We start from the raw sequence: 15,046 nt of genomic DNA on the forward strand, positions 1-15,046 counted from the left end.
TGACTCAATAATTGTAAAATTATTTTTTGATTTGATCAAATTAAAAAAGGTAAAAAGAATCTTGTATTTTTTTCGCTCTAAAAATATTCTTAAGAGACCCCTGATGTGAAAAAAAATTATGAAGTTGAACTCGACTTCCTATAAGAAAATCGAAAATAGTTTTCTCCTATTACTCTCTCTATACATAATCTAATGTTTTGTTATATATATATATATATATATATATATATATATATATATATATATATATATATATATATATATATATATATATATGGTTAGGTTATAATATAGATAGACATCTATTGTGCGGTTATTTGTGGACAATGCTATTCTATGAGAGTGATTAAGAGAATAGGTTGTTTGGTAATGTGAATACGTTTAACCTGACACAACTATCGTCATTATCATGCATTTCCACTAATTCTTATTCATTTTGGTTCTCACATATTGTTATTCTCTCATTTTCATTCTTACATAATACGATTATCAATAATACATACTGACAAGAATATAATAGAATGAGAATTATAATAAAAAAAGTTTATAATACCCTTATAGACAATTTAGTTAGTGAAAATGTCTAATAATGGCAATAGTTTTGTATGGTTGAATGTATTTACATTACCAAGCAACATGTATTCTTAGCCATTTTTACAGAATTACACTAGAATAGCACTGTCCACACGTCCGCACAATAGATGTCTATCTACAATTGAACCTATATATATATATATATATATATATATATATATATATATATATATATATATATATATTGCGCAGAAACACCTATATAGTTGAAATTTTACAAATATATGTTTTTTAAATATAACAATAACGTTGTTAAATTTGATATAATAATTCGTATACTAAATTGATATAATATATTGATTATTTTGAATTATATGATAACATATATATCTATTATAACATTATAATCTCAATCATTTGAATGACTTCTATCCACGAGTTACTCATGAATAAAATTAAATATAATATATGACTTAATGTTATTTATAGTTTTTTATTGTTAATTAATTTTTTAAAATATATTTTCTTAACGTTTTAATTTCTATCATTATAATTATTTAAAACATCAGACATTGTTTTTTAATTTTAAATGTAACAATATAATCATTGATATAGAGTTATTTTTAACTATTTTTATTGTAAGTTATTTTAAGCTACTTATTTGAAAACTTTTAACGATTATACAAATATTTTTAGAAAATATTTTAGTTAAATTGATATTATAATTTATTTTTTGCATTTAGCTTCAAACTGATAATGGTTTACATACAACAACATATTAAATCTAATAAATTAAGTATAATATGTTAAAAGTTAAAGACATAACTTTATAAGTAGAAGTAAAAATATTATTTTAATATTGAAATTTAGTTTATTTATGATTACACTTTATGTTTGATATTTATTTAACCTTATTAACTAAATTATAATCATTATTACAAAAACACTACAATTTATCACTTTTAGCTATTTACAAAATATTATTTGGGTTGTTTAAGTTAAGCTAAAATTTATATTTAAGTTGGTCCTATAATGTTATATTTAAGTTTATAATTTAAATATTTTATACAAATTGTTCAAAAGTTGTAGTTTAAAAATGATAATGGTTTACATCCAACAATATATTAAAACTAATAAATTAAGTATAATATGTAAAAAGTTAAAAAAAAATAACTTTATAAGTAGAAGTAAATATATTCTTTTAATATTGAAATTTAGTCTATATATGATTACACTTTAGGTTTGATATTTATTTAATCTTATTAACCAACTTATAATCATTATTAGAAAGAAATTGAAAAGTCATGGAAGTTTCAAATGAATGTGATGAAAGAAAAAATGCATGAGATTTCAAATGAATATGGTGAAAGAAAAAATATTTACTTTATAATATATATATATATATATATATATATATATATATATATATATATATATATATATATATATATATATATATATAAAAGCATAGAATAATATTGTCCCAAAAAAGGATAATCAAAGACCCGAACGTAGTTGTAAGAATTTAAAACATATTCTTATTAATATATCATATTAAATTCACGTGAAGTATTAACCATAGTACAATGGAAACAAAGCGGCATAATGTAATCATAAGAAAGAATGTTTATGATTGAATTTAAAGAACGTAAAAATAATAATAATATTTTCATAAAAACACATAGTGTATTAGTCATTGATAATGCATTAATTTTTTATATGGTTCACTGTCCATTGAACTATTTATTGAACATCAAAATGGCATCCAAAAATGATCCGAGCTTAATTCATTGAATGTTAGTTAAACATCTCACCTCATTCAACTCTTCAATTGGGTTATGCATTGTGCATGCTTTTATAGTTATTATGTTCCATATATGATATACTAAATATAAATGAACACATTTTTGTTGAAAATTATGGTGCTTATTTACCTGCATCCGCATCAGGAGATCGCCACAAGCATGTTGTCCTCCATTTTTTCGATTATCTTTGAAGTTTTGTCGAATCTTTTCAATCTCTTCTTTCTCTTTTGTTGTGTCAGCATCAGGATTAAATTCCCAGAATTGTCTACCAACAAAGTTGTTAGTACTAAACAAATAGGGTCCATCCCCTTCTGCTATCTTTAACTCCCACATCCTCCTCTTCTTTTGGTTACCCCTTCTAGTGGGGTTAATAATCTAAGTTTACAAAAACATGTGTAAGGAAAACCATATTATGATCATATCGATAAACACAAATAAACACACAATAATGAAGATATGGAGAGAATAAGTAACAAAGACGAATTAAAAAGGTATATTATTGATCATAGACATCAATGCATTTTTTCTGCTATTCACCCTAGGGTTACCGGTGCACACACATACACAAACACACACACACATATATATATATATATATATATATATATATATATATATATATATATATATATATATATATATATATATATATATATATAGGTTTAGGTTCTTGGAAAACAAAAAACCCTAAAAATCATTAAAATGCATAAAAAAAATACTTAGAGATCACAAAACTTTTTTTGAATTTTTTTTATCAAAAAATCGCAACTTTTAGGTCAAAATCGCTGAAAAAAATTTTGAAAATTTTTTTTTTTTTACAAAAAAAAAAAATTGATTTTTTATTTTTTTTTCAGCGAAATTGTAAAAAATGCTGCGATTTTTTGATAAAAAAAATTCAAAAAAAAGTTTTGTGATGTCTTGGTATTTTTTTTATGCATTTTTATAATTTTTAGGGTTTTTTTGTTTTTCAAATAACCTTTCCCTATATATATATATATATATATATATATATATATATATATATATATATATATATATATATATATATATATATATATATATATATATATATATATATATATATGATGTCCAATTAATAAAATGTTGAATAAAAATATGAATGACAAATAAATGATTTATCTTTAAAAACAACGTTCTTTTAAAATATGTAGCATTCATTCATTCAATATATTATATAAATTAATGAAAACTAGGATTCTGATATAAAAAGCTCAATGTCACGTATGACATACCAACTGAAGTTACAACCTTTTTAATTTTTTAGCTACTATCTTTTTAAACATATTTTATTACTGAATTGCTGTTTCTTTTATTTAAAAAGTTATCACAATTTCAATGTTTGCTGAATTTTTTTGGGTATATTTAGATGGGCATTACTTGAATTTTGGCAGGAGTATTTACTTTTAGGCTGATGGGTGTGGAGCGCGGTTCCAAACCGCGGGTGTGCCACGTCAACCACAAACACCGCCCCCAGGGTGCGGTTTCGTGCGGTCTTGGCCGCACTGCGGTTAGAAATGGCCGCACCCTCTTTGTTCTCTCTCTATATTTATGTGTCTTTCTCTCTCTTCTTCTTTCTCTCACCTCTCTCTTTCTCTAATATGATTTCACACTTTGTGTGGTAAAGATGATGTGGCTCCTATGTGTCAAAGGAGGGAGTGCGGTTCCTGTGGCACCACTCCCTCCAGCCTTAGATATCGATGTCAGCGATTTGAATTTTCGATGAACTTTGACGGAGAAATTTAATTGGCTTTTGCCATGGATCAGGGCGGTGTGTGCCACATCTACCGTGGCATACCGCACCCATTTCTTACAGCTATATTTATAGCCACGAAAATGGATTATTTTGGTTGGATCAACTGGAATTCTAGTTATGGTTTTATTTGCTCAATTGTTTTGTATTTTGTGTAAAAAACAAATAGTGCGTTTTATGTCAAATCCATCCAGATCCATCATATAAAAGATAAATCGTGGAATAATAGTAATATTCTAAACATACAAAGTGTAAATTTTAACGTTTTTTCCATTACACCAATGAGTAAATTAACTTTGAATAATATTTTAGTTAATGCTCCTCTACACACCAAATACCCGGCCCGCCCCGTTTTATGCACGTCAGCTGAAAGGTGAAGCTGCTCTTTCACTTATAATTATTATAAACATAAAAATGATAAGTATTGCAAACATCTAAAAATTAAAATAGTGGTTCTTAAAAGCATCAGTTAAAATGGACCCATCAATGTTGAGATTTCTTGTAGAACTATATGATTTTCTCTTAGAACATCAGTGTCTTATATATCTTGACATTAGTCAAACGTTAGTGCATATAATAAACAAGGAACACGTTACTAATTCAATTAAATAATATTTCATATGGATTATTATTTGTTAAACTTACTTTTCATTGTCAACATGGAGCCAAATTCTAATTTCATAGATTTTACTAAATTCAGAAAGACACCATATCTTTTGCGAATGTACGTTGTCCCTTCAAACTATCATATAATAGAACTAAATTCCAAAGCGTGTTACGTGTATGTCCTATATCAATGTAAGCTTAGACTAGGCTAGAATGGTTCAGTTTCTGATTGAAATAGAAGAAAAAAACAAAAACAAAAATAAAATACAAAAAAAACAAAAATAAAAAAAATAAAAAAAATAAAAAAAATAAAAAAAAACAAACAAACAAACAAAAATTGTCTTAAGTTTTTGGAAATTCTCCGGTTTCTTTGTTTTTGTTTTTGTTTTTTTTCCTTTGTTTTTGTTTTTGTTGTTTTTTTTTTTTTTTTTTTTTGCATTTTCTTTTATTTTTCATTAGTTTCTTCACTAAAATATGTTGCTAAATTTAACACAAACAAATAATTTCCTAAAACAAAATAGAAGACAATACCAACTCATGTTTATTTTCCCCAAAAAGTAATGACAAAATAACAAATTTCCAATGATTTTAATACGAAAGAGCAATATAGTAGTTTTGCAAAGATATTCATGATGTATAAGCTTAAGGATTATAATATGAATGTATTATTGATGTTTGTGACCCTAAGAACATTATAGTTCAAAGTCTTATATGAGAGTATTATGGTAGTAGTTTCTTGCAACCATATGCATCATTAATAGACTCTTATCATCCTGCTTAAACTTCGGTATATATCATTAATATATTGACAAAACTATTATATCATACTTTCATATCAAAATCACTGGACACTTGTTCTTTTTTTAAATATTGTCTATGGAAATTTGAACATACATCTAGCAAACGTGCTTTGTTTTATCCTTTAAATAAAAAACATCATTTTCTATATAATTTCAAAACATGGGAATTATCGTGTTGAAGGAAATATGAAGTTAGTGGTATACAAGTATACCATAAAACTAAAACCGTACAAAAGAATAAGGAAAAAGCTAAAAGTTTGAAACTAAAAAACCAAATCATTTTGAAAAACCATCGATTGGATTTTGGTTCCAGTATACAATAAAACCAAAACCGCACAAAAAATCGAGAAAAAACTGAAAATTTGAAACTGGAAAACCAAATCATTTTGAATAACCAACGGTTGGATTTTGATTTTAAGAAAAAACGGTCATTAGATTAAGTTTGGTTTTTTATATATAGAAACCAGAAAAAAAATAATGGACCAAGCCAAAGAAAAAAAAAGGATTTTTCGCAACAGCTTTAATGAAGAAATTAATCCAAGAAAAAAAAAACTGAAAAAGAAAAACAAAACCTGAAAAAACGATGGTTTATGGTTTTTGGTATTTTCGAAGTCAAAATCAGAAATTTTGGATCTAGTTTGGGTTTTAGTAAGAAAAAAAATCATTCTAAATTACCAGATTTTTGTATTACAGAAAAGAAAATATTAAGAAATAATAAATGAAAGACATTTATTCATTTAAGGCATACTTACGTGTTATTGCTCATGCTGAAGTGTTGTTGTGAAATCATTATAGGTTGCTAACATCATATTATATTAATCAACATCATGATACTTGTTATATTTAATCGAGGTGCATGTAAAAATTGAACACAGAAAACCTCAAAATAAAATATTTATTGTGGAATGATCATTATACCTCTTTTGTGATATTTTCTTGGCGAGGATAGCTTTAAGACTTTAACTTCCCCCTCTATTAGCTTCTGGTTTTCATGAATACAGAATACTTTTGGTGTGAGTAGTTTATAGGAATTGGTTCTATTTATAGGCAAACGTATCAAGTTTTTCCCAAAATGTCCAATTTGATGTTGTTAAATGTAGATAGAAATAAGATAGTGACACTCCAACTACAAACCGCATACGTATTAATTATCTTTTTCTTCTGACACCTTCTATTATTCGATAGTTTATAAGCGATGGGCTATTTATAGATGCACTCGTGAAGTTTGTTAGGTCTATTTATAGGCATCCTTGAAGTTTCATGCAATTAGTAATGAGCAAATGGACACCGGACCCATCCCGCACCACATGGAGCGGTTGTGGCTTGGGCTCTAGTTTCAAAGGTTAATCGATTTTGGGTAAAAACACAAAACAATATTCAACTAAACTAACGCTTTTATTGTATTAGAGAAATTCGGTACCTACAAACTCTAACAATTGTCGTCTATATATTCAAGACCCAGACTGTCTATATATTCAAGACCCGCACGCATACATCTATAGATCAAGAAGACTTATTGGATTACAATTCCTATTCTATTATATATATACGACGGAAGAAGGAAAATTTCCATATATCACATATCTTGGACAACACTCCAAAAACACGGTTGGGTTGACCCGCGACTTAAAGCCCATGGCAAAACAACCAATTCACCAACAATCACTCCTGAATGGTTGAGACGGCCAGTCGCACACATTTCACCGAACCTTACACGCGCTAAGGCCTTCGTAAGGGGATCCACCACTTATTCATTTCCCGCCACATGTTTGACTTCACCTTGCTCGTTTTCCACACGCTCTCGAATGAAATGGAAGCGAGTGTGAATGTGTTTGCTCCACCGGTGAAGCACTAGATTATTAGACAACGCGATTGCTGACTTGTTGTCTATACGAATCAACACTTTTTTGCTTCTCTAATCCGGTTAACTCTGCGAGCAACTCCCTTAGCGAAACTACTTGACATGTTGCCAAAGTAGCTGTCATGAATTCGACTTCACATGAAGATAAAGCCACGGTATCTTGCTTCTGCGAACACTACGTGATACGGGATTTGCCAAGAAATAAAATATGACCATGCTAGTAGTACTCCGACTATCATCCGCGTCTACATTATGACTAATGTCGCTATAGCCCAAAAGTTTCAACTCGTTACATCTCTCGTATCTAATTCCAAGCGAAATTGTCCCGTGAAGGTAGCGAAGAATTTGCTTGATCGTGCATGCATGAGATTCTCTCGGACTTTGCATATAACGACTTACTACCCCGACCGATTAAGATAAGTCTGGACGAGTGTGAAGGAGGTAGCGCAAGTATCTTACTAACCTCCAATAATAAGTGGCTTCAACCTCTGGTTCATTCTTGGCTTTCAATAATTTTAGTCTCAGTTCAATTGGACAATGTGTAGCATTACAATCTTCCATGCCCGCCTCTTTCAAGATCCTCATAGCATAGCTCTCTTGCTTTATAGTGACACAACCTTTTTCTTTGAAGACATCATGTTTTTGAATTGGCTTGTTATTTCATGACACGTCCCCGTTACGAATAAGTCTTCTACGTACACCACCACAATGATATATTCGCCTTTTGAAACCTTTTCATAAACTGTCGTTTCTTGCAAACATCGTTTAAAACTCATTCCTCGTAAGACGCCATCAAGTTTTATGTTCCACAACCTTGGTGCTTGATGTAAGCCATACAAGGCTTTTGCTAACTTTTAAACTTTTCCTCCTTCTCCCGCCTTTTCAAAACCCTTGAGTTGACTTACGTACACTTCTTCTTTCAGTTCACCGTGTAAGAAGGTCATCTTCACATCTAAGTGGTAAATTTTTCATCCTTTCCCAGCCGCTAGAGCAATCAGTAAACGTATTGTCTCGAGTCGAGCTACCAGTGCGAAGACTTCATCAAAATCAATGTCGTGTTCACATAGCCTTTTGCTACGAGTCGTGCTTTGTACCTTGAAATAGATCCGTCCGCATTTATTTTGATTTTATATAACCACTTTAATCCGATGGGTTTGACATTATTGGGTAGAGGCACTAGCTTCCAAGTTTTATTCTTTTCAATTGACTCGATCTCACTTTTCATCTCCTTAAGCCATTCGGGTTTCACAATGGCTTTTTTAAAATTCCTCGGCTCCTCTTTAAATGTTAACAATAATTCGTACATATTTAGCTCATAATTGTTTAAACGAATAAGCAAAATCGAGAAACGATTGGTACGACGTACCGGGGTAGGATCGATGTTGTTCTCGAGGTCACTGATGTCAGAATCGATAATCACTGCATATGGTTGTGTTCGGTGTTTCGTTGGTCGCGGTTGCTTCTGGACTCGCTAGTGCAGGTCCGTTCAAGTGTGGTTGGTGCATCAGAAAGGTGGGATGACCATTCTGGTTTACTGTTGTGCTTTCCTGATCAGGCCTACCAGTGGTGCGCCAGTTAATTTCGAATGTTCCAGCGGCTTTTCCTTTTGATGTTCCCTGTTCTTAGTATTTTCGGGAACGTATGCTTATTTTGTTTTCCTATCACACAAACTCCACATACTTGATCTTGATGTTTTAAAACGGTAGTCTGATAGTCAACGTGTGCATCATATTCACCGTACCAAAGTTGATATGGCCAAGTTGCGTGTGCCATAACCAAGACTCGTCTTTAATTTACGTTTGCAAACAGTGGGACTTTCCAACGTTAAGTCGGGTTTTATAAAGACGATTTTCACTCCGCGGAACCTTCATGAGCAATCTTCATTCGGATCTTTCATGGTCAAGAAATCACCATAAAGTCGGATATCACATCCGGATAATGTAGTGTGACCGAGGCTTATCACATTTCTTCAAAGTGATGAAATATAATAAATATCTTTCATTATTTTTTGTTCACCATTTTTACCTTCGAACAAAATTGACCACTTCCCTTCTATCCGTACGCACAAGCCATCTCCAAATCTAACTTTTCCGGTTATCCGTTCATTCAAGTCGGAATAGTAAGAATACTTTCCGGTCATATAATTGCTTGCGCCATTGTCTAGATACCAAACATCGTCTTCGTCTTGGTTTTGTTCGACTTTGAGACGAACGTATTTGTCTTCATTTAGAAATTTAGAAACAGTGTCACTTCTTTCATCATAAAAAATGTTCCTTCCTCGTGATTCACCCCTTCTTAAGAATCATTAAGGTTTGGCTCATGGTTGTGCCATCAATCTGGGCATCTTGACACAAAGTATCCATATTTATCGCAACGGTAACATTTAATGTTTGACATGTCTTACTTCTCATTGTTATTACCTTTTTTCTTTTCATCATCCCGGTTTTTCCATGAAGCCCTTTGATCATGTTTTTGGGTGTTACCCCTACCACAAACACGTCTACGACCTCGTCCCCCTCGGTTAGCACCACTCCCTCTACCACGCGGATTGAGTCTTGGTTTCTATTTGAGTTTTCGGTTTTGGCATAAAGTAGCTTTTCATTGGAATTGGATGCTTTATAGGTTTCTTTAGTCTGTTCCTCGTAAGCTTTCAATCGTCCAATTACATCTTCAAAAGTATTGGTTTTTAAATCCAAAACTTGCACGAGTGCCGCTACGATGTAAATGAATCGACTAGGAAGGCTCGTAAGGAATTTCTTCACCAACTTCTATTGCGAGATTGTTCCTCCAAGTGTCGCTGAAACGGTTGCAATGTCAGATAGTTTTGAAGAGAATTCATCAATCGTGTTCGTATCTTTCATCTTCAAGCTTTCGAATTCCGAAGTCAATGTTTGCAAACGTGCTTCCTTCATTCGATCCGCACCTATGTTCCGAGATTTGATTGCATCCCACATCTCCTTTGTAGTCGTGAGATTCCCAATTTGCAAGATTAAATATTATGGTATCGATTGAAACAACAATCCCGTCACAATGTTGTTTTTCATTGCATCTGTTGAACCTGTTCAACCTGGATCAACCACATCCTACACGCCGTCAAATGCCGAGTAAAACATTCATAAACATATGCCATATTGTGTTGTTTAATGACGTCAACTGCGGAAATTGAAACAATATTGAGTGTGCCTCCTTCGCGGGCAGATTCGCTTCACCTCTTGCCATGAACAATCAAAAGTGAACCACACACCTGGTTTCTTCTCCTGTTGGAAGACACTTCATCTCCACTTCGAGATCCCTTGGATACACTCTAATACCAATTAAAAACACAAAACAATATTCAACCAAACTAACGCTTTGATTGTATTAGAGAAATTCGGTACCTAAAAACTCTAACAATTGTTGTCTATATATTCAAGACCCGGACGCATACATATATAGATCAAGAAGACTTAATTGATTAGAATTCCTATTCTGTCATATATATATATATATATATATATATATATATATATATATATATATATATATATATATATATATATATATATATATATATACACACACGTAGAATAAAGAAACTTTCCATATATCACGTATCTTGGACAACACTCCAAAACACCGTTGGGTTGACCTGTGATGGTCGATCAACCAATTCGCCAACACTGGGTTCTAACGGTTCGGTTTAAGGATGCGATAAACACATAATAAAGACCTAAATAAAAATAAGAACATAAAGAATTTACATGGTTTACACGACCAAAGTATTCATGCTACATCGAGATGCGAAATAGATAGATTTTTAAAATTAACATATATGTCACACACAAACGTACAAGCTTTCAAGGAGTTGATACATAAAATATTATGGATTACACATTTACCGTGTAGATATAATAACACTTTCAGGGATTTGATACATAAAGTATTCTTAATGATTTGGCCCGTATTTTGGTTTCATGAATATCACACCTTAGGATTAGAGTTCATCATCGGCCATGGTAACTCACACTTGAAATAACCTTTTTTATGATATAATAACACTTTCAGGGATTTGATACATAAAGTATTCTCAATGATTTGGCCCGTATTTTGGTTTCATGAATATCACACCTTACGATTAGAGTTCATCATCGGCCATGGTAACTCACACTTGAAATAACCTTTTTTATGCTACCAAACACGTTTACGATACTCCCCAAGTGCCCAAAGTGGGTAAATGTTCCTGTATTGTGCATAATGCAGCAAGCAATTCTTCATCCAACATCCAGTAATTTCCTGCATAAATGGGTAATGTTCAAGAAAGATTTATAAAAAACATTCCATATATATAAACTAGCTTTCATCGATGTTTAGAAATAATTTATTCAGTCAACAATGAAAATAAAGCCCACAAATAAATCTCATTGGAAAAGTTGTTTGAAATGAAAGTCTTGTGTTATATTTGCCATGGGCTTCACATAAGTATTACTTTTTATGCTTCGAATTTTTTTAAGGATTACCTGTTGAGGAAACTCTCCATTATCCATTTGAGCGTTAATCAACAACTTTGCTGCTCTATCTAAAGGCATCACATCTCGCTCCACCTAGTCGTTTATAAACAATGAAAATCAATTAAATTTGATCCATAAATAATTTAGAGGTGATAAAATGAATGAGCCTTGAGTTAACGGCTCCAAACTCTGGGTTTTTTTTTCAAAATACTTGGTTGGTTGTTAGTTTTGACTAACAACCTTTTGTCACGTGCTTTATTTCAATTAGAACGATTGCTAGATTTTAGTTACAAAGTTGTTAATTTTCTCTTAAGAGAGGCTAGGTAAATTAGTTATGATGTGGTCTTCATGATAGTTAACTTGATTATATATTTTGACTTCTGTAATCATTCTAGCTAGTTAATCAATGGAAATTCCTCTTAATCTTTGTTCTTTTTTCTCCAAATTGAATTAAAACATTGGTTTGACCTTCCAAAGGTTTGCAATCCGTATTTTGAATACCATTAATACTTGGTCTATTAAATATGATTTAAAAATTTATTATTGGTTGTAAAAGACCCTCAAGGTGATATAGTGATGATCACTTTATATGAAACATTTCAAAATGGAGTTGACAATGCTTCAAACTCACAACATGTGTTGGTCTGTCTTTTAGAAAAGGCTGTAATTGTAGTTTGAACCACCCTTAACGCGTATTGGTTTGATTCATTATAATCAACATAAAACCCAAATTGACCAATTCTAATAGAAATATCTTTAACTACCACCCCTAAAGAAAAACATGGAAACTAACCTGTCCACTGAACATAAGACCAAGCATAGCCCATGATGTTTGTACCAAATTTGTTCGGTTTCCATCCAATGGCGTATACACCTTAATGAAAAATAAAACAAGTATAAATGAGAGAGATTTAAAGTTTGAACATTTTTATTTTTTAATATCGTACTTTGCCTTTTGTGATTAGATATTTACTAGAACCACTTTAGTTGTTAATTACTAGATCTCATGGTAATCAAATTGACATTATTTGTGAGAAAAGAGATGATGTTTACCTCCCTAGGACAAGATAAGCGGCTCTCTCCCCAACCACCCTCTTCATTCTGTGTCGAAAGTAAGAATTTGACACCTTTACAAACTGCTTCGTTATTGTCATATGTCTTTCCAGCAGCACTTAAAGCCCTTAGGGCAAAGAATGTTCCATACATGAAGCATAGTCCCCAATAACCATACCTATCAACAAGACAAAAAAGAGGAGTTATAGAATATCCACCAACGTCTTCTTTATGTTGGATACAGTCATACATAGATATCATATCATTTATTTCATACCTTAAAGTACTCATAGAAATTGGAATTCGTACTATATATATCTTACCATGAACCATCAAGAAATTGTGTTTCCTCAAGATAATGTATTCCATTCGATATTGAAACTTCTATTTCTTCCTTTCTATGGCTTGGATGGACACGGTGGAACTCTACCAGAGCTACAATAATGCAAGCCGAGGGTTCCAAATGCCTAATTCACCAGAGATACATATTAATAGTCATTAGTGTTTATGAAAACTTTTAACATCCTTAACCAATTCTTTTTTCTGTTTGTTATTACTTTCGTTTCACTTATATGTTTTGGCCTAGATTTGGCTTAAGTGATTGTAATTATAGATCACTTTGATAACATGGAATAATGAATGTGTTTGAGATTTACTCTTTCTCAACAACTATATCTGCAAACAACTCTGAAGGATTAAGAAGCTGTAGAAATGGTTTTGGAATCGCCGGCTCCCAAACAGCAAATCCTCCACTAATAGGACTCTAAATGAAAATGGAACCACGGGTTAATTCATTGTTTTTGATTTAAATAAAACCTACAACTTTTTTTTTAAAATCCACAAATGATAAAATATATATTCATTTCTAAGATAAATATATCGTACTTGCAGGTAAAGAAGAACATTCACTGCCTCATATAGTCGGGCAGTGTCATCTTTCTCTCCAGCAATTTCTTTGGGCATGTTTGATAGTAAGAGTAGACACTACATAATAAGATTAATGATAATTACAAGGTGTATATTGTACATAGAGAAAGATCCAATTTAAATTGCATGTACCATTAGTGATTCAGCTGTACAGTCGGAGACCGTCCATCCATGATCTTGATCAGAGAAGGCCCATGCTCCTTTAGTGAAATGTCGATGCATTCGAGTGAAATCTCCAGAAGGATTTTCTTTTATCTGCATGTAGAGTAGTTGTGTAATGGGGAAACCTATCAAAGATTGAAAAAAATAATCATGCATGCATATTGCTAAATAAACAACCTGCGATTCTCTTAAATAGAAGTGTGCCTTTTTGAGACAATCATCGTATTCTTCGATCATGTTACTTGCAATAATTGCTTGAGTTGCAAAAGCACAATCCCACACTTGACTACCAAAACTCACCATTGTCATTCCATCTTCTGCAATCCATAAGTAATCTGGAACTCTGGCAAAGTGATATTTGAGCTCATCACCATTTGGATTCTCAGCCCACCAACACATCATTTGTAGACTCTGCCCAAAACATAAGAAAGCATCTGATATATTTTTTACGTTGCAAATTCATTCTATTGTAATTTTTCTATGTTTCTTTACATCATGTAGCTTACTTTTTCAACACATCCTATGGTTATGTATCTAGTCTCTTCTGATTCATAGCGCATTAATTCAACAACTCTATCAAGCGATCTCCCTCGTAGTTTGGAAAATGGCCAGTATTTAAGGATAGGCTCGCTAATGTAGTGAAGGGTATGCCACAAAACATCTTGAAGAAATGAATGTGGATAGTACAAGTCCTCCTGCAAATAGAAACATGTATATATACTCCCTCACTTCCAAAACATGTTGCTAAGTTTATTTTCAAGGTCTTAAGAAAGGTACTAACCATACAACAATTGTTCCGCTGCTTATTCCAATTAATATCCTCAAAAGGGATGGGGTGGATTTCTTTTCTCAATGATAAAACAAGAGGTGTGATGGGTCCTTGGATTCTTTTCCCATATAAATATGACATAGGCATGTAGGTTGTCCGACAATAACACCACATCTCAGCTGCATAAGTCAAAAGGAGAGAGAGAGTGTGAGCGAGTTTAAAAAAAAAAACATATAACATTTTGTTTTCTGTGTAGTGGATTCTAATTGTT

At 31.7% G+C, this 15,046-nt stretch overlaps 2 protein-coding genes across 4 annotated transcripts in view; both read right to left on the reverse strand.

Moving 5' to 3' along the window:
- LOC145159243 (dammarenediol II synthase-like) overlaps positions 1–6,546 on the reverse strand; it is an 18,025-nt gene extending 11,479 nt beyond the window's left edge. The window contains exons 1-2 of the mRNA XM_079078179.1: positions 6,435–6,546; positions 2,469–2,714 (exon numbers count right to left, since the gene is read on the reverse strand). Coding sequence (XP_078934305.1) covers positions 2,469–2,672 — 204 coding nt within the window. The 5' untranslated portion in view covers positions 2,673–2,714; positions 6,435–6,546. The remainder of the gene's footprint in view (positions 1–2,468; positions 2,715–6,434) is intronic.
- Positions 6,547–11,383: 4,837 nt separating this feature from the next.
- Positions 11,384–15,046, reverse strand: part of LOC145159251 (dammarenediol II synthase-like) — a 70,311-nt gene continuing 66,648 nt past the window's right edge. For 2 of the 3 annotated variants that reach the window (XM_079078201.1, XM_079078190.1), the window contains 11 exons: positions 14,788–14,954; positions 14,513–14,701; positions 14,184–14,417; positions 13,977–14,099; positions 13,803–13,901; positions 13,574–13,680; positions 13,241–13,384; positions 12,918–13,095; positions 12,658–12,738; positions 11,874–11,957; positions 11,384–11,649 (listed from right to left, as the gene is read on the reverse strand). In XM_079078201.1, coding sequence (XP_078934327.1) covers positions 11,545–11,649; positions 11,874–11,957; positions 12,658–12,738; positions 12,918–13,095; positions 13,241–13,384; positions 13,574–13,680; positions 13,803–13,901; positions 13,977–14,099; positions 14,184–14,417; positions 14,513–14,701; positions 14,788–14,954 — 1,511 coding nt within the window. In that variant the 3' untranslated portion in view covers positions 11,384–11,544. The remainder of the gene's footprint in view (positions 11,650–11,873; positions 11,958–12,657; positions 12,739–12,917; positions 13,096–13,240; positions 13,385–13,573; positions 13,681–13,802; positions 13,902–13,976; positions 14,100–14,183; positions 14,418–14,512; positions 14,702–14,787; positions 14,955–15,046) is intronic. The other variant, XM_079078196.1, reaches the window with a different exon arrangement.

Source organism: Lactuca virosa, chromosome 1, assembly GCF_052849685.1.
Source record: "Lactuca virosa cultivar CGN04683 chromosome 1, Lactuca_virosa_CGN04683_v6, whole genome shotgun sequence".
In the NCBI taxonomy this organism is placed as follows: Eukaryota; Viridiplantae; Streptophyta; class Magnoliopsida; order Asterales; family Asteraceae; genus Lactuca; species Lactuca virosa.